At 43.8% G+C, this 23,746-nt stretch overlaps 3 protein-coding genes across 3 annotated transcripts; 1 reads left to right on the forward strand and 2 right to left on the reverse strand.

The window, feature by feature from the left end:
- The first annotated feature begins 4,463 nt into the window (after positions 1-4,463).
- LOC116580052 (vomeronasal type-1 receptor 2) lies at positions 4,464-5,384 on the forward strand. Its single transcript, XM_032326085.1, has one exon. It carries the CDS (start codon positions 4,464-4,466, stop codon positions 5,382-5,384), a length of 921 nt encoding a protein of 306 aa, XP_032181976.1.
- Positions 5,385-13,612: 8,228 nt separating this feature from the next.
- Positions 13,613-15,172, reverse strand: LOC116580053 (protein FRG2-like). Its single transcript, XM_032326086.1, has 4 exons — positions 14,992-15,172; positions 14,654-14,725; positions 14,364-14,441; positions 13,613-14,085 (listed from the first exon to the last, which is right to left on the reverse strand). Exons 1-4 carry the CDS (start codon positions 15,170-15,172, stop codon positions 13,613-13,615), a joined length of 804 nt encoding a protein of 267 aa, XP_032181977.1.
- A 5,764-nt stretch (positions 15,173-20,936) lies between these two features.
- Positions 20,937-21,881, reverse strand: LOC116580054 (vomeronasal type-1 receptor 4-like). The gene is given in 1 exon segment (XM_032326087.1): positions 20,937-21,881. A coding segment is annotated over 1 exon segment (945 nt).
- Positions 21,882-23,746: the final 1,865 nt, after the last annotated feature.

The raw sequence follows: 23,746 nt of genomic DNA on the forward strand, positions 1-23,746 counted from the left end.
AGAAGTATTTCCAGAGACGTCTGATAAAGATGTCTGTTCTTATGTGAACAATACAAGCAAATAATAAAATTCCGTTTTCACATTTTCAGTACCATTGTATACACTTAATAACTGAACATGAAGTAGGCAAGTTACTAGTTCCTCTTCCGTTTCCGGTGGAATTCTGAGGGTGCTGTGGGCTGGATCTGCGGCTCACGCCTTGTTAGATGACTGCTCACTCACTGCTTACATCTCTGCAAGGAGTTGGAGTTGGTGCTCAAATGACCACACGTTGTTTAAACTATTTATAATAGTTTTTGGCTATTGTACGTTATAGGGAGTTGTGTGTTCCTTTTGCAGCATGCAGAGAAGATCCTGGACACAGTAAGGTCATGGCTCCAAGAACAAAAGGGCTGACTGTTGAAAAACATGAAGTGATCATAACGGGTGGGTTCAGCAGCCACCAACTGGGATTTTCAGAAAGAGCTAAATAAGATGAAAAAGTGGAAGAGAGAGCATTTAAAGATAGAAACGTGCTTACCAAGACAAGGATGCTTGGGGGAGCCCTCATGTCAGGGGAAATTCTGGGGGGACATGTTGTTCCTATGAATGTGCTGGACCCACCGCTTATATCTTAAGAGCTTGAAAACTATGGAGATGCTGCCCAGATCCCGAATCCCAAACCCACCACATGAGGGAGGATTGAAAGTGCAGCAAGTGGTGACTGTGTGATCTTAATTGCAATCCCCAGTCATGTTTCTTTGTGATGTTTTTCCCTGTTTATTTGTAGTCACAAGAGGAGGAAAAGTGGCATTTGCTGGTATATTCAGGATCAAGCAGCTGTTTGTTAGAGAGGCACCGGGGAGATTTTAATTTAAGCTCTTACCTTGGAGTTCCTGGGGCCAGTTGTGATGCTCTGGAACCCACTCAAGAAGCAGATAGTGCCGATGGATACACCACTGGCCGTTCTGAACATACAAAACAAGTTTACATCAAAACTCAGCAAGGACATTTTTCAAGCCCAAAGCTGTCAGGGAGCGATTCCATTAAGGACAATGAGCCAGACATTGGTTTATAGTCAGGTGCTTCCCAGAAGCAGGTCTTAGGAAGGAATTCAACCATGCTTTATTTTTTTTTTACCGTATTGACTTCTCTTTAGCTTGACCTTTACCTTGCTATAGGATGTAAAGAATATGACCATTTATTGTCATTTTTAAAAAAGATTTTACTTTTTTAAGTAATCTCTGCCTCCAGCGTGGGTCTTAAACTAATGACCTGGAGATCAAGAGTTGCACGCTCTTCTGACTGAGCCCGCCAAGTGCCCCTCATTTATTGTCGTTTCGATAGGAATTCCCATTTCCCAGATGCCACGCGTTAATGATGTTCTTCCCACTGTAGTTTTTGCTGGTTACTAACTTTTCTTTTGCACTTTGGCATAGTTCTGAATTTTTCACTTCATTGATCTAATAGTCTGTTCATAAATAAACATATCTCATAAGGCTAGCCATGCTCATTTTGTTTCTTTTCTAGAGTTTTTGTGTGGCTATTTTTTTAAAGATTTTATTTATTTATTTGACAGAGAGAGATTATAAGTAGGCAGAGAGGCAGGCAGGGGGGGGGGGAAGCAGGCTCCCCACTGAGCAGAGAGGCCCATGTGGGGCTCGATCCCAGGACCCTGAGATCAGGACCTGAGCCGAAGGCAGACGTTTAACCACTGAGCCACCCAGGCACCCGAAAGTGTCCATTTTGTATGGGCTTTCTGGCTAGTTTGTTTTAACTTGGAGAAAGTTAAGGGCAAATATTTTAAAATCTCAATCATTGACATCATATTCTTTCTTTTGCATTTATTGAAAATTTAAAAAAATTATCGCACTAATTAGAAACCTTAAAAATAGCAAATCCTTCTTGGGTCCTTTGTATGATTCTTTATTTCTGCCCCTAAGTTAAACGATGGCGGTACTCAGGGATCTGAGGATTAACAAAGAATTAGACTGGGATAAAAGAAATTCTCAGGGAAGCACAGATTCCAATGAGGCACGTGCACTTTTCTGCTGGGCTTTTGTGGCTCAGACCTGAGCATTTCCTCCTTCCACGTGAGACCTGTCTGTTTCCAGGAATAATGGAAGAGTCTCTCCCAAACATCCGACGGTCCCTTTGGATATGCCCATTAGAAACTTCTAATAGATGCTGGTAATTAAAGTTTTTCAGAACTGTTCTCAGCTCCCCAAGCGTTATCTGTCCCTGTCCCTATAGGTGACATGATGATTGCATGTCTTTGGGGAGGTGAACATTCTAGCCCATATCTCAGGCTCTGGCTGCCTGCCGTCCATACATGCTTCGGCCACTGCTTTACACCCGACTCACAGTCCAGGGAGTGGGAAAGAGTTTGTGAGTATCTCCTAGTTTAGTCCAAGAGCAGAGTTTCGACACTCAGGAGATGCAGCAGGAACCTGGGTAAGTGCGCATGTCTGAGCCAACAGTCCTGACATTGAGAGAGCCTGCTAAATCCATGCCTGACTGCTGCTAATGTAATTTAACAAAATCGTCATTTAAAGGCGTTTGTGGTATTTGATCCAAGTGCTTTCAGAGTCTGATTTTTAAGATGCTACAAGATTATAATTTCAGAATTAGTCTGCTATTCAGTACAGTGTGTGAGAGTCACAGGGACATTTTCAGGGGCAATACTGTGATTTCTGTAAAGGCCTGTGCATGTAATAATGAATATGATGGGAAGAGTTAAATTACCTGATTCACAGCAGGAAAAGTGTGACTGAATGGGAATTACTGAAATTTATTGTACTATAACTTGAGTGTGACAAGCTGAATGGAGACAGTAAACGTGTCTCTACTGAAAATATTGGTGATCTAGTGATCTGTGAGACAATTTTGTTTCCTGAAATTACGAAAGGTTCCTTAAGAAAAAGTTAACTTCATAGTAGAGGAGTTCAAAGAGCAAAAGATTAAGGACTTTATTTTTATATTTTAATTTTAAAATGATAAGTTAATTTAAAAATATAATCTCATCAGGAAAAAAAAGGTAGTTTTTCTCTGGTTTAAAATCATTTCATGGGCACCTGGGTGGCTCAGTCGGTTGAGCATCCAACTCCTGATTTTGGCTCAGGTTGTGGTCTCAGGGTCCTGGGATCCAGCCCTGCGACAGGCTCCTACTCAGAGGGGAGTCTGCTTGTCCCCCTTTCCTTCTGCTCCTCCCCTTGCTCACATTGTTTCTTCCTCTCTCTCAAATAAGTAAGTAAATCTTTTAAAAAATCATTTCAATATTATTACCAGCTCACCATTCACCTCTCTTGCTTTTCAGTTATTAAATGCTCAAAGTTCCAAGTCTTCAAATGCCATTTTGCAGGGCGCCTGGGTGGCTCAGTGGATTAAAGCCTCTGCCTTCAGCTCAGGTCATGATCCCAGGTCCTGGGATCAAGCCCCACATCGGTCTCTGCTCAGCGGCAAGCCTGCTTCTCCCCTCTCACTCTGCCTGCCTCTCTGCCTACTTGTGATCTCTCTCTGTCAAATAAATAAATAAAATATCTTTTTAAATGCCATTTTGCATGTTTGTCTTATATTGTAATAGCTTTTCCAAATCAAGTATCTGTTCAAGTTTCAGTTTGTTTATTCTAGAATAATACACAAATAGTGATGTGATCTTTATAGGATTAATTTATTTCCTGCCCTGATATACTTTGTCACTATATATGTTTCATGTCCCATATTTTAGCTGTAGTTTGGGGCAATAATTTCTGTTATGGGTGCCATTGTATTTGGGGTTCAGGAAAAAAATGAAATTACTTTTTCTGCTGCCATCCTAATATTTGTCTACATTAAATAAATCAAATTGGCTCATAAAATTATTCAGTACACCTATGATTTATTAAGGCCTTTGAATCCTCACTCCTTGGTTATATTGGTTATGAAAGAAATACTTAAAAATGGGAAACTAGCAAACCAAGTTTATATAGTAAAATAAATTTAAAATGTGAGAAGTGTGTGTGTGTGTGTGTGTGTGTGTGTGTGTGCTTGCACCCATAACTAGGCACCTGGCATAGCAGAATAGAGTAGTACACACTAAGGTCATTGCAGCTAGGCTTCCCAGGTTCAAATCCCAATCCTCCTGCTATTTAGAGGAATCATTTCAGTGCCCATGGTTAAATTCTCCTCGCCCATAAAATGAGAGTTATAGTACTTCCTTACTCATAGGCTTGTGAATATTAAATAAGTTAGAATTGGTAGAGCTACGACAGTTACCCACACACTGTAAGCGCTATAAAAAGAAACACCTGAACTGGGAAATCTCTGTATCGAAAGAGAATATATTTTAAATATTAAGCCTCAGGGAGAAGGAAAGGTAGGTGGAGATTTTATTTCCTGTGAAACTCATGTCTTTTTCATGTCATAAAACTCATGCCCCAAACTTATGTCTTCATGCAGAACCCCCTGCCTGTGAATTTGAATATTGAGTTCTGGAAAATGACGGAATGGCTTCGGTGGACTTGAATATAGGAATGATCTTGCTATTCCAGACAGTCGTCGGAATCCTGGGGAACTTCTCGCTCTTGTATCATTGCACGTCCCTTTACTTCAGGGGATGCAAGCTGAGAGCCACAGATTGGATTATCGGGCACCTGACTGCAGCCAACTGCCTGGTCATTCTCTCGAGAGGAGTCCCAGAGACCATGGCAGCTTTAGGACTGAAACATTCCGCCACTTACCATGAGTGCCACCTCCTTCTCTATGTTCACAGAGTAGCCAGAGGCATGTCCATTTGTTCCACCTGCCTCCTGAGTATCTGCCAGGCTGTCACCATCCACCCCGGGAACTCCAGGTGGGCAGAGCTTAAAGTGAAATCTCCCAAGTACGTTGTCCTCTCCTGTACCCTGTGCTGGGTGCTCCATATGGTGGGAAGTATGTTTTTTCCTATTTTTGTGACTGGTCAATGGAGCAACAAAAATATTACAAAGAAAAGAGATTTCAGATATTGTCCTGCTTGGTGGCATAGCGCCAAGATCGCAAGCTCAGTGTACGCCACGGTGACATCTTTCCACGACAGTTTGTGTTTGGGACTCATGACCTTGGCCAGCAGCTCCATGGTTTTTGTCCTCTACAGGCACAAGCAGAGGGTCCAACACATCCGTAGGAACAGTCTCTCCCCCAAACCCTCCCCTGAGACTAGAGCCACCAGAAGCATTGTTGTTTTGGTGACCACCTTTTTATTATTTTATGCCCTCTCCTCCATCATTTACATTTACTTGGCTTTCTTTAGTGATTCCAAGCGGTGGCTGATCAATGCCGCTGTCCTAATCACTGCTTGTTTTTCAACCGTTAGTCCTTTTGTTCTCATGAGCCATGACCTCAGCATGCGCCAGCTCTACTGTGCCTGCTGTGGGAGAAATACATAATTCTGTCATCTCATCAGAGAAGTATGAATTGTCTTCCACCTGTTCAGTCATGGATACGCCCAAACCTGAAAGCATGTTTAGAGCAATTATGAGCCAGTTTCCCTGCAGAGAGAGGGGTGAGCAAGACAGACTGACACTGGCCTAATATGAAATAGTAAATAACGATAGTGTGGTACATGAACTCTTCTGTAATTAACATGTGTGTACTTAGGTAGTTGTCTTTTCATTAACAGTTACACTGGAGAAGTTAAGATTCCATAGAACAGTCCTGAAATAATGTGAAGACACTGGAAATGCCTTTGACTGTGTAACTTTCAAATTGAGATACATTAAAATGTCCTAAGATGTACCTGAGCTTGGAATTGTGAAGACAGTTAATAGCAAGTGGGTAGTCTTTTTGGAAACTAGGGATGGGAGCCATGGTTCTGATTTGTGATGCAAATGGCCTGGGGTGAAGCTGGAGGGAAAAATCAAGTTTTACTTATTTCTGGCTTTGGAGGCTGTGTTGCGAATATTGTGCTTTATAGCCTAAGATAAATTGAGAACATTTGAAATATGCTAAGGCTAATGGAGAAAGACGAGCATATTAAAATATTTTCAGGTCAACATTTTAAGAGTAAACTGCAGGGGGCAAAGAGGAACTTAGGAAGATATGTCCTCTGAATTTTATAAAGGGGGCAGGTGGAGGGCAGCCAGTACACAGATCGGGTGTGTAGGAAAAGACTGAACAGACTCTGGGAATGTTTAGAAGGTGGATTGTCCTGTATTAAATCTTGATGGCAGTTGGCTCTTTTGGCGAAAAGATGTTTCAAGATGGACTTCTGCTTTTCCAACTTGAGGATACAAGACGTTACAGAGGAGCATTTCATCAAGCTGGGGGCAGTAGATGAGTAGCAATTTGAAGCCGGAAGGTGAATATATTTTGCTCAACAAGGGGTCTTATCGCTTTTGAAATCCCCACTGGAGCAAAATGGACACCTTTGAAAGGAAAACTAAAAGGGTATTAACTCAGACATAGAAATACTTTAGGGGCATCTGACTGGCTCCCTGAGTAGAGCATGTGACTCTTAATCTTGGGATCATGAGTTCAAGCCCCACATTGGTAGGGGCTATTTAAGTAATTTCTTCTTACTATTTAAGTACTATTTAATATTTAAGCAAGTAGAGATTACTTAAAAATAAAATCTTTTAAAAATATTTTAATATGGGTTGCCTGGGTGGCTCAGTCAATTGCTTAATTGACTGAATTGACTGAATTAATTACTTAATTGCCTTCCACATAGGTCCTAATCGAGCCCCACATCAGGTTCCCGGGGAGCCTGTTTCTCCCTCTCCCTCAGCCTGCTGCTGTCCCTGCTTGTATCAAATAAATAAGTAAACTCTTTGAAAAAAATTATAATATAACCCTCTCTTATTTGCAAATTTTTAAAAGTAAACATTTTATTTTGGAATAACTTTAGATTTGCAGAGAACTTGTAAAGATTACACTAAGTTCCAAAATATCTGTCACCCAGTACCCCAAATGTTACCATCTTAGGTTTACCATAGTTCATTTGTCAAAACCAAGGAGCCAACAGTGGTGTGCTACTATTACCTAAACTCCAGACATTCTTTACATTTCAGTTGTTTTAACAGCATCATTTTTCTCTATCAGGATCCAGCCCAGGACCATGTAGTCATCCCGTCTCCCCCAGGCTCTTCTGCTCTGTGACATTTTCTCAGACCTTCTGTGTTGATTGTGACGGGTTTGAGGAGCAGTGGTCTTGTAGGTTTTAGAATTCCTCTAAAGTTGAATTTGTCTGAAGTGTTTCTCATGGACAAATTGGGTTTATGGGTTTTTCAGAAGAGTATCACATCTCATCACAGCATCTGGCCTGAGAGGTTCATGCAATTAACATGAGTCATCTTGCGTGGTGTTAATCTTGATCAGTTAGTTAAGGCATGTTTACCAGGTTCTCCACTGTAAAATTTCTCTGCATGCCTTTCCAGAGTCTGTTCTTTGGGAGACTGTAACCGTAGCCCACAGTAGTGTGGGGGGAGCGAGGAGGAGTGCTTGAGGGTGGGGGGTGGGGTGTTGAGTTAGGCACCACCTTCTGGAGGGCTAAGTAACCCCATATATTATTTGCCGTTCTTCTGTATGGAAGCTGTGTCACTTCTCCCTCCCTTATTTGTTTCTTCAATTCCTTTATACGTCTTTTATACTTTGTGCTATAATTCAATAGTATGTAATGTATTTTGTTGCTTAAATTGTTCCAGCTTTGGTCACTGAGAGCCATGGTATAATAAAATACATACATATGTGTATATGCACATATATGCAGGTACATCTGGTCTTTGTCTCAGGTTCTGGGCTCAGAGCTCCAAAACCTTTGAGATTTTCTGAGTGGTGGGAGCGTCGGTATTATACTAAGGAGGCAACTGTGGGCATGGGTGGGGAACCCTTAGTTCCCCACATAGCTTTAGAATGGAGGACTGAACAACTTTGGAAGACCAGCTGCATGGTTGGACTGAAACACTCAGCTGCCCAACCTCTGGGGAGCGGAAGGAGGCTGACTGGGGCTTGAGTTGCGGCAGATGGCCCTCATTTAACCAACCATGCCTACCTAATGAGACCTTAATTTAAACCTCTGGAGAAGCTCCAGGGAATTTCTTGGTGGGGAGCAGAAGCTACTCTGTGGCAACCCTTCTCGCTCTGTGGATGCCTTCCTGTGGCTCCTTATTGCTGTCCTTTATAATCAAATGATGTCCAATGACAAAACTAAAACCATTTAGTAACAAGTTCGCTGTCTTTTATTCAAAGGAAGACCACCTTTGATCTCGGGAGGACAGAGCCTCTTCACAAGGGGGCGCTCTTCCTGAGGGGTTTGGGGTGAGAGCACGTTTTGGAAGAGGCCATCCAGACACCAGGCGTGATTGAGGAGGAGATCAGGGACTTCCTCGCGAAGCCGCAGGCGCTGTTTTCCCCAGTGGGGTCAGCTGGAGTCGGCGGATTGTCATTGGTGTGTGTTAGGTTTCCTTGCCCATGTTCCACGTAGGGGCAGGCCGGCTTAGGTGTATCTGTGATGTGCGTTGGGCCGCTGGGGTGGCCTCTGTTTTATGGGTCCCGATAGATGAATTAACTTTATCGAGGATCACCAGACATACAGCACTTTCCTGAGTTCTGTGAATCTTCCCAGCCAATCTCCAGCCTGGGGGGAGTGTGGGAAGCCCTTGCATTTGTAGCCGGCCGCCAGATGCCCCAGTCTGGGAATACCTCCCCAGCAGGCAGTGACTTGGGACAGGGATTAGTCTCGGGAAGGACCTCCCCTTTAACTTGCGGGGTCTGTACTAACGGAGAATGTTAGAATTACGTGGAATTGCAGGACATCCTGTTGGTATCAGAGCACTGTTGACAGGGTGCCGAACAAGAACCCTTTCAGGTTTGGCTACTGTGTCCCTTTGATATGTCTTAAGTTTTTTTTTTTTTTTTAAATTTTATTTATTTATGTGAGAGAGAGTTTGCGCAGAAGCACACAGGTTGGGAGAGGGCAGAGGCATGGGGAGAAACAGACTCCTCATTGAGCAGGGAGGTGACTTGGGGCTCAATCCCAGGACCCTGAGATCATGACTTGAACTGAAGGCAGACCCTTAATCACGCTGAACCAGCTGACCACCCAGGCGGCCCCCAGTTTTCTTGCTTTTTGAGCACTTCCTTACTCTTACGTTTTGTCACTGCAAGATGCTCAGGCTCCTCTTGTATCTTCCCGCCATCTCTCTAAGGAGCCTTTGGTTAGAGAACAGCGTTAGATACAAGACTGTGGGTGCTTGGTGAGTGCTGGACCTTCTACTTGCTCCTGGCATTTCATTGCTGTTAGGCCCTCTGAGCAGACCGACCTGTGAAATCTCTGTCGGCACACGCACGTGTAGTTTTCTCTTTATCTACCTGTCTACTTGCATCTCTACAGCTAAACATATGTTCACATGTCCCTGACTCTGACCCAGTACCTCAGGTTCATTTTAGCCTCCCCCCACCTTGCTTTTCTGTATCTATCTGCATTCATTGCGTGTTATGACACAATATGCCTTTAAGAGTTTTGTGCCCTCCACACTCCCATGCTGTCTGCACACCACCTGACCCTGGTGCCTTAGTCCTCATTTGAACCCCACTCTTTCGACGCCCCTGCGACATGCCAAGTTGGCCCCTGGCAATGCTCACGGCACTTTAAAATACTGCATGTGGTGGGGCACGTGGGTGGCTCAGTGGGTTAAATCCTCTGCCTTCAGCTCAGGTCATGATCCCGGGGTCCTGGGATCGGGCCCCACATCGGGCTCTCTGCTCGGCGGGGGGCCTGCTTCTCTTCCTTTCTCTCTGCCTGCCTCTCTGCCTACTTGTGATCTCTCTGTCAAATAAATAAATAAAATATTAAAAAAAAAACTTTAAAATACTGCATGTGGCAAGTATCATTTTTGTGGGTTGTTGCAGGGATGGACGGAGTGGACAAGATGGAAGTGCCCCTCTCCCCCCATCTTCAGGCATCCAAGGTGAGGGGATGCCTGTATTCTTACACACATGACCACATTATTGAGACACGCACGTGCATGCTGACCTTGAATGAGATCGTGTACATGGGACTGGGAATGTGAGCGTCGGGACGAGGGTGTGTAAATGTGATTATATGCTTGCATTTGATGAATTTGTGCATGCGTGTGAGTTCCCTGTGGAGTGTGAGTGTGTGTATGTGTGTGGGGGTATACCGCTGTGCATTTGCGTGTATGTTGTACATTTGCGTGGGTGTTGCACCTGTGTGTAATGTTTGTGTATTTGTGTGTCTGGGAACTAAGGGTGTCCAGCACTATGGCTCTAATCTCTAACTTGGATACGGGGAGTATTCGATAGTGGGCAGGGACCAAATTGTGTATTTGTGTGTGGGAAAGACAAAGGATTAATGTGAATTCATGTGTCTTAATTGATTATAAAAGCAATCAGAGCTGATTACTGAAAACTCAGCAAAAATGCAGCTGTGGAATGATGTGGTAACCACCCAAAGCTATTTAAATGGGTACTGGGTCATATGAAAGTTAAAGGAATGACAGGATCTGCCCTTTTAACCATCAGATCCTGGGGCCCCTGGGTGGCTTAGTCGGTTAAGCATTTGCCTTACGCTCAGGTCATGATCCCAGGGTCCTGGGATCAAGTCTCCTGTCGGGCTCTCTGCTCTGTCTGCTTCTCCCTCTGCCTCTCTCTCTCATGAATAAATAAATAAAATCTTAAAAATAAATGGCCATCTGGGGGCGCCTGGGTGGCTCAGTGGGTTAAAGCCTCTGCCTTCGGCTCAGGTCATGATCCCAGGGTCCTGGGATCGAGCCCCACATTGGGCTCTCTGCTCCACGGGGAGCCTGCTTCCTCCTCTCTCTCTCTCTCTCTCTCTCTCTCTCTCTGCCTGCCTGTCTGCCTACTTGTGATCTCTGTCAAATAAATAAATTTTTTAAAAGTCTTTAAAAAATTAAAAAAATAAATGGCCATCTGATCCTGGTGCTTTCATTTGTGAGGTTCTCATAAACTTCTCCCCTTTGGTAGATACTGCTCTGTTTAGACTTTCTGTTACCACTAGGGAGATCAATATTGGTAAAGCATATTTTCCTAACAAATTTCCATATCATCTGCACTTTCACATAAATTGGCACTGACTTGTGCAAATAAGTCCAGTGATTCCTGATGTAAATTATCATCGCATGTTCTCTTTGATTATAACTCTGCAAATCTTTTTCCGGCACTTTGTCTGATTTCATTTCTATGCTTATAACTTAAATGATAGGGCATCCCAGTGGTCTGAATATTAGAAGGAACTCTATTTTGGGTAGAATTCCTCAGCAGAGCAGAGAAACCAGTGAAATTCGGGTGTTTCACTGACAGTCCTTCTGCACAGGTCAGCATTTCCTGCCCTTCCCCTGAACACTGTCTACCTCCAGGGCTTATGGAAAAGAGAAAGTCCCTCCCAAACACTTAAGCGATGCTAACTTGGAATTTGTAATTCTTTTTTGGCAAGTAGCAACTGGGGAAAAAAAATAGTTTTCCAACCAAATTCTCAGTTCCCCAAGTCTGACCTCTCTCCACTGCTACAGGTGAAATGATTTTTGCAGTTCAGCGGGGAGGGGAGCTCACTGAAGCACGGACTTCTGTCTTGGGATCTGGCTGCCTCCCTCTCATACGGGATGCCTTGACCTTCACGCGGAGCCCCCTGTCCTGGCAGCAGGAGGGCGTCAGTGTGTATTTTCTATTTCAATTTGTTAGGCAGAGTCTGTATTGAAAAGAGGTTCTTTTTGGTCATGCGGTTGTATTTTTTCATTGGACCTTTACCTTGTTATAGGATGTGAAGAGTAAATCTTTTTTTTTTTTAAGATTTTTATTTATTTATTTATTTATTTATTTGACAGAGAGAGGGAACACAAGCAGGGGGAGTGAGAGAGGGAGAAGCAGGCTTCCCACTGAGCAGGGAGCCGGATGCAGGGCTCGATCCCAGAACCCTGGGATCATGACCTGAGCCAAAGGCAGATGTTTAGGGACTGAGCCACTCAGGCACCCCAGTGAATCAATTTCTTACCTATGTGGTGGTAATAATCAAGTTCTCAAACCCCAAGTAGGAATGATGCCATCCCCAATATTTTCTTGCTTATTAACTTTCGCAAATACTTTGGTCTATTTTTGAATTTTTATCTCTACTGATCGGTCTTATTCAAGAAATAACATGTTTCACAGAGCTAGCTAGCCTTAGTTTTTTCTTTTTTCTTTGTTTTTCAGAACACTGAACATGAGATCTACCCTCTTAAAGGATTTTTAAGTGCACAGCACGTTGGTGACCATATATACAATTTTATACAAATCTCTGAAGCCTATTTATCTTGCTTATCTAAAACTTTATCCTCATTTTTTTTCCCTTTTTCAGACTTTTCTTTCCTGTCCTTCTTTGTATTTTCATCTGTGGGATTTTTTTTTGCAACAACATGCCTAGCTCCAATGAGTAACTGATGGTATCTGTATCAGGACCAGATTGAATTTATATAGCTTAGAGATTGATGTTTGATAATATGGAATTTTCCTACCCAAGAACAGTGATGTGATTTTTATATTTGTTGATGTCGGCTTCCATATCTTTCAGAAATTTTATATGGTTTCTCATATACATTTTATATATTTTATTGGATTTATTCCCAGATATTTTATTTATTTTATTTTGTTGTATTAGTATTTAAAAATTTTGGTTTTTTGACTCTTTTGTAATTGCATCCCCAACCCCCAAATATAACTTGCAATTGTGATTTTTTTTTTTTACATATGCAGGCATTTGTTTTGTATAATTTGAAGCCATGCCATGGGTTCAAACTGATTTGTAATATATTACTATTGAATTGCCCCCTTCATTGGGATAATTAACTATCCCCTCCCAAAAAAAAGAGCTGCTAGGTGGAGGAAAGCCAAGGTGGAAATGAAGTAGAGGTGAAAAGAAAGCAGTCTCCTAACCCACCCCTCCATAAAACAAACTCCGTCTGGATAAGGAGAATACATGAGATTAATTTTTATTTCATTACATGTGATATGGAAATTATGAACCAAGATAAGATAATAACCAAAAATGTTTATTTTTCTTACATAAAGTTATATACATTATATGATTAAAGACTGCATGGTCCCAGTATAAAATACAAATAGGAAACTATATAAAATAAAATATATTAAAAAATGACTACATTAATTTTAATATCCTCTCATAAATAGGACAACTTGAAATCTACAAAATAGAAGAAAACAAAATTAGGTGTATAATATGAGCCGGTTGTAAGAATAAATACATACGGTCAATAACACTAGTATAGCTTGACTCAGGTTTTATATAAAATAACTGAAAAGGGAACAGAAATGACCTGGTGACTTCACCATGATTTCATCAAACTGAACAATACAGCCATCTCTCCCCAGGGAATGGTACCCTAGGCCTGTGGCCTCAGTCCAGGATCAAAGGGGAGGCTATAAGTATGCTTCCTTCACTACAAGTTAAAATACGCAATGCATATGGATTACACCCTGGTATATGTTCTCGTTATAAAATAACGCTGGGCTGTCCCAAGATACTCGAAATACACGAAAATGCCTAACATGACATTTAAGCCTCTATCTCCCCATTCCGAGTCCATGTTTCGAGGACCTTTCCGCGGACCACCCCAGGTTCTATCCCTCAGGGACACACTGTGTCTCAAACACGCCCTGCCGCCCCAGGCTTGTCCTCCGCCCCCCACGGGAGTCCTCCGGGGCTCGGCTGCGGGCCCGGCATGAGCCAGCTCTCTGCAGGGAAGACGTAGGCCGCCTGGTGGGCCATGGTGTAGACAGTCTGCAAGGCCGCGCACAGGGGCCCCCAGAGCTCCCCGAGCCCCGAGGGCTGCTCCCAGGTCAGCGGGGAGTGCTCCCGCTGCTCGCACGCCTGGGCGACGTCCTGATGGATGGCCTCAGACAGGGCGCGCAGGGCGGTCACCAGCTTCTTGCGCAGGGGAGGCGGCCGGTTTCCCGGGGACCTGTATCTGCGGCGCCCGCTGCGCCCCGCGCCCCGCGCCCCTTGTCTCCTGGGGCCGGCACCCGCGGTCTCCTCGCTCTCGCCGCCGCGATCCCCGTCGGGCGTCCTCCGTGTCCTCCTTCCCGGAGTGACACTGCGCTTGTCTGCGAGAGAGACCCCTGCAGAGGAAGCACGCGGTGAACTACCAGCCAGACCACCCAGGGACACCCCCCCCAGCCATTCCCTCGGGGGAACTCCCCCTGTCTCCTACTCAGTCCCGCCCCTTCCCTTGGTGGGATGAGGCGACGCCGTGCCCATCCAGGGTCCCCAGATGTCCCCTGGATTGCAGAGTCTGCTAACTCGCTTGGGCAACTCAACAGCCCCTTCTGTGCCCACGCCCTGCACGTGTGACCCGCTTTTCTGTCGGCACCCCTCCGGGCCCAGAGCTAGAGCCCACCTGTTCCGGCACAGGTGCCGTCGCTGGAACCGATTTTCCTCTTCCTGGAGCCCTCCTGACTGCAGCAGCCTTCCGATTCTGGGGACAGAAAGTCTTGTGACTGCTCCGGCAGGACACCTCATCCCCGGGCCATCCTGGACACACAGGACCAAAGCTAGCAACCAGAACTAGTTCCCAGCTGTTCCTCGAGTCCGGGATCTGCAAGGGGGCCGCAGAACTCCCAGTCCCCTGACCCGGAGACTGAGCTACCCCACGTCCTGTCCCTCCTCCCCAGGAAAGTCAGCTCCTACCCGGTCCAGAGATACCGCCGACTCTTTTGAGCTCAGCTTCCTGGACATGCTCATCAGTCTGCGGCTCTGACCCTAGCGGAAAAGGGAGTTTAGGTGAGTGGCCTCCCCCGAAGCCCGCACAACTCCGCAGTCCCGCCCTGCTCCGGCTTTGTGGACGGTCTTCTCGACGGAGGTTGTTCAGTGTCCCAGGCGGACCACAGCAGTGTGGTTCCGGGGATCACTGCCATGTTTCTCAACCTCCCGAGGGCTAGGTGACATTTCCCATCACCTATCTCAAGAAAAAACCCTGATCCCACCCCTCCTTCCAGCCTCCCTGCGCGAACTGCCGGGATCACTACCTTGCCTCTGGGTGCGGCTCTCTCTTAATGGGGAAGAGAATGTCTCCTCTTTCCCTTCGAGTGGTTTCTCCGCTACACCTGAGCCCTTTGCTTTACAGGAATTCTGATGGCAGGGCGGCTGGTCCGCGGGGTGTCGCGTGGAGGGGCTGCGTGGGTCTGAGCCTCCAGTTTCTGAGCCCATCTCGATGCCCACAAGGAGGAACCTCTCTCCGCGACGCTCCGACTGTGGAGTGTGGACCCTCCTCTAGGACCTGCCTTTTATAGGCCCCTCCGCGGGGCGGGGCTCGCTCCTATTGGCTGGAAAAAGGCCACCTTCCTGGCGGTGCTCAGAACTCGCGCTGATCTCGGAGAAGGGGTGTGGGTGGCTGTGCCTTCGAGCGGAGCCCGGCACAGTAAGGGGAGACTTCTGCAGGGCCCTGTCGTGGTGTTAGAAAGCAGGACAGCAAAGCCAGGGGAAGAGGGACTGGAAGACAGGGGACGCCTCCCTATCTTACTCCTGGCCCAGCTCCCACCCACAGCTGTTGAAGACCCTGCTAAATCTGTTGCTTCTAACACGGTGAAATGAGAAGCGAGCGCTGCCCAGGAAGGGTACAAGGATGACGTAGCTTCATCGAAGGGGTGTCTTCCATGCAATGAGAAACACGTTTTCAGTATTCTTGTCACTATAATTTCATTCTGTATAAGTCACAGGAAAATCAGACCTTAAAACGATAAAATGTCTACCAGACTCATTACTGAAATGGAGTTATCTCTCTCCCGCGTTCCGGTTCTTGGCGAAAGAGAGCAGGAACTCGGCCCTGGATCTGTAAGGACTGGATGACTCTGTAGGAAAATTTACAAGTCAGTCTTACCTATGAGTATCTGACAAATACATCTTTGTGTAAACATGAAGCCAGCAATGAACTAAAAATAATTGATGGTGAAGATAGTTTCCCAATATTGATTTATTCAATATGGACGTTTCAAGCATTCACACAATTAAAGAAAATAAAGTGAATCTCTACCCTTAAGATCACTTCAAGATATGTCGGCGTTTTGGCAGTCTTTTTTTTTTTTTTTAATTTTTAAAGATTTTATTTATTTATTTATTTATTTTGACAGACAGAGATCACAAATAGGCAGAGCAGCAGGCAGAGAGAGACAGGAGGAAGCAGGCTCCCTGCTGAGCAGAGAGCCTGATATGAGGCTCAATCCCAGGACCCTGGAATCAGGACCCGGGCAGAAGGCAGAGGCTTTAACCCACTGAGCCACCCAGGTGCCCCGTTTTGGCAGTCTCCTACCATCCACTCCAAACTTTTCCTTTGGGATCAGGATTGGGTGGGAAATGGAGCTGGAATACTTTGATGAAATCCTGGAATTCTGTATTTCTCTAATAAACAGTATGTGAGCCATAAGATTCATCTCTAGTAAATAATTACTCAAGTATATAAAAGATAATAAAAAGGGCACCTGAATGGCTTAGTTGGTTAAGCATCTGCCTTTGGCACAGGTCATGATCCTGGAATCCCAGGAGTCTGGCTCCTTGCTCAGTGGGGAGTCTGCATCTCCCTCTGCCCCTCGCCCCCCTTGTGTGTACTTTCTTTCTATCTTTCTCTCTCTTCCTCCCTCCCTCTCAACTACTTAAATAAAATCTTTTTAAAAAGACTCGCAGGCTCTCACAACACAGCATGCTGCCATGAACATACTTAGGCTGTGTTCTCATTTGCTATGATCTTTGCTGTTGCTACCAACAGGAAGGGAGGAACTAAATTTCTGCATCATCATGCTCATGCATCTTCATGTTTAAACAGGTTTTTTTTTCATTTTTTAAGATTTTATAATTTATTTATTTTGAGAGAATGAGGGAGAGCACAAGGGCAGGGTGAGGGGCAGAGGGAGAAGCAGACTCCCCCTTGAGCAGGGAGTTCAAAGTGGGGCTCGATCCCAGGACTCCGGGATCATGACCTGAACCAAAGGCAGATGCTTGACCTACTGAGGCGCCCCCCTGCATCTCCATGTTTAGCGACCCTGGCAGCATTACCAGCGGGAGGAAAATATTAATGACAACAAATGCCCAATGAATAGGATCAGAGACTAAAACCGAAAAGTCCGGTTCATCAACACAAGTAAATGACTGACCAACAGTGGGGAAACGGAATGAACTAGAGGTACATGTGTAAAAAAGAGGATTTTCCAGAAACAACTGAGAGTAAAGTCACAATACAGAATTAAACAGTCTATCGATGAGTGTACATACCTTGCACTTGCAGGAAGTAATATATATATAGCTTTAAAAGTACAATTGTATATGTTAAAATTTCTTACATGCTTGGAAATGAGACTTATCAAATTATGGTTGATGATATCAGATACACAGAAGCAAGGTAAAATAAAAATGCAGAGGAAAAATAAACAGGAAATAAATAATCCCTTTATATCTTGGGAGATGATTCGATCAAAGTTGGTTGTGTCATGTTGATTAGGTCAGCACCAGTGCTCAGAGGGGCTCCTCCAGCAACATAAAGACCCTGAAGCTTCCCTTTATCCTCATCCTTCCTCAGCCATCCTGGACGCTGCATGAGTCCCCTGGAATTTGCTCAGCATTCGCAATCTGAGCGGGTAAGGACTGCTGAATCATTATCATCATCTTGAGACCTTTTGATCTTTTCTCCTTGTGTCCCTATTTAAGAATTTTTTTTTTTTTGACAGAGAGGGAGAACACAATCGGGGGTACTGGCAGGCAGAGGGAAAGGGAGAAGCAGGCTCCCCAAGGAGCTGGAAGCCAGATGTGGGACTCGATCCCAGGACCCTGAGATCATGGCCTGAGCGACAGGCAGACTCTTAACTGACTGAGCCACCCAGGCACCCCTGTAAGGGGATTATCTTCAAAGTCCAGGTTAACCAAAGGGATCCCTGACATATACGTATTCTTCTTCGTTTTTGTGCTGTTATTTGCATGTCCACCAGTAACGGCTGTGGGGGCATTTCTGAGCACGTGATCGAGTGCCTTCTAGCTAGTAGAATCATATGCAAGAATATGCATCTTTCAAATTTGATAAAGACTCCCTAATTGTCTCTCAAAAAGTCACTGATCTTTGATATTCCCTACATGCGTGTATGAAATGGTGTGTTTCTACTAATCTCAGAAAGAGACCATATCGGCAAACTTATCTATCTATCTACCAGTAGGCTCCACACCCAGCATGGAATCTAGTGTGGGGCTAGAACTCATGACCCTGAGATCAAGACCTCAGCCAAAATCAAGAGTCAAACACAACCAACAGAGCCACCCAAATGTCCCATCAGCCTTTTAACTTAAAAAGCTGATGGTCACAAAACAAATGAGATATTTTGTAATTTACTTTTCTCTGACCACCACTGAAGATGGATACCTCTTGTGAATGGTGCGAGGCGATATCTCATTGTGGTTTTGATTTGCATTTCCCTAATGGTAAATGATGGTGAACGTCTTTTCATGTGTCTGTTTTTTTTTTTTAAAGATTTTATTTATTCATTTGACACAGAGAGATCACAAGTAGGCAGAGAGGCAGGCAGAGAGAGAGAGAGAGGAGGAAGCAGGCTCCCCGCGGAGCAGAGAACCCGATGCGGGACTCGATCCCAGGACCCTGAGATCATGACCTGAGCCGAAGGCAGCGGCTTAACCCACTGAGCCACCCAGGCGCCCTTCATGTGTCTGTTTGCCATCTGTATGTCATTTTTAGAAAAATATCTATTCAGAGGGCGCCTGGGTGGCTCAGTGGGTTAAAGCCTCTGCCTTCGGCTCAGGTCATGATCTCAGGGTCTTGGGATCGAGCCCCATATCGGGCTCTCTGCTCAGCGGGGAGCCTGCTTCCTGGCGCCCCCCCCAACCCCGCCTGTCTCTCTGCCTACTTGTGATCTCTGTCTATAAATTAAAAAAAAAAAAAGAAAAAGAAAAATATTTCTTCAGGTCTTCTGCACATTTTTAAACCAGGTTTTTTCGTGGTTGAGTTGTATGGGTTCTTTATGTATTTTGGTTATTAACCTCTTATTAGCTATGTCATTTGCAAATATCTTCTCCTATGCAGTTGGTTACTTGATGAGTTTTCTTTTTTTTTAATTGTCACCACTCATCTCTCAGTGAAAACAAGTTTTTGTGTTCTCCTTTGTCCCAACCCAGGTCCCTTTGTCTATTTCTACATTAAATGTTTTAAATACGCTAATATTCCTCCATGTAATCATATTTTAAATACTACTATCTCTCTAAGGATGTGACCTACAAGTTTTATAACTTAGTTCAGAATGTTCCTAACTGAACCTAAATTTGCACTCCACCTTCACCCCATGCTACTTCATTACCACATGAGAATATTTTCTTTTCTTTTTTAAAAGATTGTATTTATTTTTATTTATTTTTTTCTTATTCTTAACTGATTTAATAGATAACTATTCAGACACATGAAAAAATGTTCATCATCATTAGCCATCAGGGAGAGTCAAATCAAAAACCACATTGAGATACCACCTTACACCAGTTAGAATGGCCAAAATTGACATGGCAAAAAACAATAAATGTTGGAGAGGATGTGGAGAACTGTTGATGGGAATGCAAGTTGGTGCGGCCACTTTGGAAAACGGTGTGGAGTTTCCTCAAAAAATTAAACATAGAGCTTCCCTATACCCTGCAATTGCACTACTGGGTATTTACCCCAAAGATACAGATGTAGTGAAAAGAAGGGCCATCGGCACCCCAGTGTTCATAGCAGCAATGGCTACAGTCGCCAAACTGTGGAAAGAGCGAGATGCGCTTCAACAAATGAATGGATAAAGAAGATGTGGTGTATATACACAGTGGTATATTACTCAGCCATCAGAAAGGATGAATACCCAACTTTTGCTTCAGTCTGGATGGGACTGGAGGAGATTATGCTGAGTGAAGTAAGTCAAGTAGAGAAAGTCAATTATCATATGGTTTCACTTACTTGTGGAACATAAGGAATAGCATGGAGGACATTAGGAGAAGGAAGGGAAAAATGAAGGGAGGGGTGGGAATCAGAAGGAGAAATGAACCATGAGAGACTATGGACTCTGAGAAACAAACTGAGGGTTTTGGGATGGGTTAGCCCAGTGATGGGTGTTAAGGAGAGCACAGATTGCACCGAGCACTGGGTGTTATATGCAAACTATGAATCATGGAACACTGCATCAAAAATTAATGAGGTACTCTATGGTGACTAACGTAACATAATATAAAAAAAGATAACTTCAAACTCAAACTAGGAACAGCATACTGGCTGATTACAGCTGATGGATAAGAAAATAAATGATAGCAATATTATAAGGATTGGAGGGAGGAATTGGGAATATTCTGTCCTGAGTTACCTTCACTATCTGTAATGTGGTAAAGTGTTACCTGTATTTATTTGACAGAAAGCTTAAGAGAGCATAGGTAGGGAGGGCAGCAGAGGAAGAAGCAGGCTCCCTGCTCAATGTGCGCCTCGATCCCAGGACCCTGGGATCATGACCTGAGCTAAAAGGCAGATGCTTAACCAGCTGAGCCACCCAGGCACCCAAGAACATTTTCTTCTTTACTTTCTTGAATACCATCTTACATGTTAAATTATCTTGAATCTTTTCCAAAAATTCAAAGATTAGTCAATTTCTGGATATATTTAATTTGTCAAATTAAAAGTTACACACTTGAAGACCTCCCCACAATCTCTATATTGTTTCAAGAACAACTTTTTAATTGCACAAATTCCAAATTACTTCACTAGAAGTGTGAATAAAATTTCAGTTATGTAAGTATTTTCATAACAATTCCATAATATTTCATTTACATTTATTATTACTATTTACTGTTTCTTATGGGAAAGAAGCTCATTCTGGCTTGCTGACCTCTCTCTTGATTTTTACATAATGCTTGCAGTTTGGAGGTTTGGAGGTTGAATGAATAGACAAGCATACACTATGCAAGAACATACAATTTACATATTTGTCATGAGTTTAGTGGGTGTTGCGTTCCTCATCCAGGCTAAGTAGAACCTGAACACACTGGAGATACAGTTCATGAGAATAAAGGGACAGGCACTTGGGAAACATCCATTGATCAAGGCAGAGATGCTTACCAGCAACCAACTTGGATCATCGAAGAGAATAATGCAGACTTGGAAGATGGAGGAAAGGGAGTAGAAGGACACAAAGGTGCTCATCAGGACAAGGATGCTCTGGGTGGCTCTGGACTCAGCAGAGGATCTGGGGGAGACATTGTTAAGCCTGTGAATGTGTTGGACCCGCTGCCTGTGCCTGTTCAGGATGAAAACCATGGAGCTGCTGGCCCAGATCATGAGTCCTAAACATAAAACATCAGTGAATGATAACAGTGCTGCTTGTACCAATTGTGTGATTTTGTTACTACTTATCACAGAACAGTATCCCAAATCCTTTCTCACCGAGATGCTCCTGTTGCTCCATTTGCCAATCACATGGATAGGAAAAAGGATATTTGCCAGCATATAGAGGGCCCAGCACAGGAATATGGAGAAGTCAATATGCTTGAGAGCTTTCCTTTTAAGTTTTGTCCAACTTGAGTCCCTGGGGCTGATCGTGATGGCCTGGAAGACACTCAAGAGGCAGGTGCCGCCTAGGGACACACCCCTGCTCACTCTGTGAAGATAGAAAAGAAGTTTGCATCCAAAATCACTTGGAAAACTGTTCTACCCAAAAGCTGCCATTGTCTGAGGGACTCCTTTACAGAGGAGGAATAAGGAGTTGGCTACAGTCAGGTGTTTAGCAATCAAATCTGTGGGCCTCAACCTGCACCTAGTGAAGTAAAGGAGGAGATAATGGTAAAGAAGACAGAAGTTCCCCAGGATTCCAACCATGGTCTGGATTAAGAAGATCACTCCTATGATCAGATCCCTGGAGGCCATCCTGCCAGTTTCCAGCCACTGAGCTTTGTCTTCAGAACCAGAGGATCCTGCATGGGAATATGAGGTGTGGGCTTCAAGCATCATGTCAACTAAAATCCAATATTATCCACTTATCGTTCGTTTTGCCTTAGAAATGGTGCTGGGGGAACTGGATATCCACATGTAAAAGGGTGAAATTGGGCCCCAGTCTTACAGCATACAAAAAAATCAACTCAAAATGTATTAAAGACTTAAATATAAGTTGTGAAACTGTAAAACCCCTTTAAGGAAACATAGAGGAAAATCTTTTTGGCGTTGGTCTCGGCCATGATTTCCTGGATCTGACACCAGCAGGAAAGCAAACAAAATGAAACAAAAAGATGAGTGGTGCTATATAAAACAAAAAACTTCTGCAGAGCAAAGGAAATAATCACCAAAGTCTGTGGAATGGGAGCATATATCTGCAGAGTGTTCTTCTGATACAGGGTTAATAAAATATGAAGAATCTCTTAACAACTCAGTGGAAGAAATAACCCAGTTAGCCAATGGGCAAATTTCTTGAACAAACATCGCTCCAAAGAACATATGAGTGGTCAGCAAGTATATGAAAAGGGGCTCAACTCTGCTAATCATCAGGGAAATGCAGACCAAAGCCACAATGAGATGCTATCTCAAATGTTAGAATGACTGGTATCCAAAAAACCCCAAAGATAAGTGTGGGTGAAGATGTGGAAAAATTGGAGTCTGTATACACTGTTGGTAGAAATGTAGAATATTGAAGCGACTATGGGAAACAGTATAGAGGCTCCTCAAAAGACTAGAATAGAACTATCTCCTCATCCAGCAGTCCCATTTCTTGGTATATATCCAAAAGAACTGAAATCAAGGTCTCCAAGAGATAGCTGCATGCGCATGTTCATTATAGCATTATTCCCAATGGCCAAGATATGGAAACAATTCAAATGGCCATTGACTGGGAATGGCTAAGGAAAGTGTAGGTTTACCTACAAAGGGATACAAGTGGAACAGGACTCAAGCTTCAAAAAGAAGGAACTCCTACATGGAGGAGCAAGTCACAGAAGGAAAAATACTGTATGGTTTCAGTTATATGAGGAACCTGAAAGTCAAACTCATTGAAGCAGAGAATAGAAGAGTGGTTGCCAGGTGCTGGAGGAAGCAGGAGTGCGGGATTGTTGTTCAGTGTATGTAAAGTTTCAGTTATACAAGGTGAGTGTGTTGTAGAGATCTGTTGTACAATATAGAGACTAAAGTTAGAAGAATGGTATTGTAGACTGTAAATAATGAAAAGAAGATGTATTTTATGTTAAGTGTTCTGACCACACACACACACACACACACACACGAACACAAGAAATTTTTTGGAAGTGACGGATACCTTGATTGTAGTGATACCATCCCAGAGGCATGCAGATTTCCAAACTTATCAAAATATATACATTAAATATGTACAATTTTTAGTATACCAGTTATATATCAATACAGTTTAACAAGAGAAATATTAATTTCACGGGACTTTCCAGAGTTCAGTATGTACATTTTTTTTTTTAAGATTTTATTTATTTATTTGTCAGAGAGAGTGAGCCCAGGCAGACAGAGCGGCAGGCAGAGGCAGAGGGAGAAGCAGGCTCCCTTCTGAGCAAGGAACCCAATGTGGGACTCGATCCCAGGACGCTGGGATCATGACCTGAGCCGAAGGCAGCTGCTTAACCAACTGAGCCACCCAGGTGTCCCAAATATGTACACTTTAAAGAGCACTTAACAATGTGCGAATCATTGCTGTGAAGTTCATACATGTAGTAACTCACTTTTTTCTTTTTTTAAAAAAGTAGCTCCACATCCAATGTGGAGCCCAATGCAGGGCTTGA

The sequence above is a fragment of the Mustela erminea genome, chromosome 19 (assembly GCF_009829155.1).
Source record: "Mustela erminea isolate mMusErm1 chromosome 19, mMusErm1.Pri, whole genome shotgun sequence".
Taxonomy (NCBI): domain Eukaryota; kingdom Metazoa; phylum Chordata; class Mammalia; order Carnivora; family Mustelidae; genus Mustela; species Mustela erminea.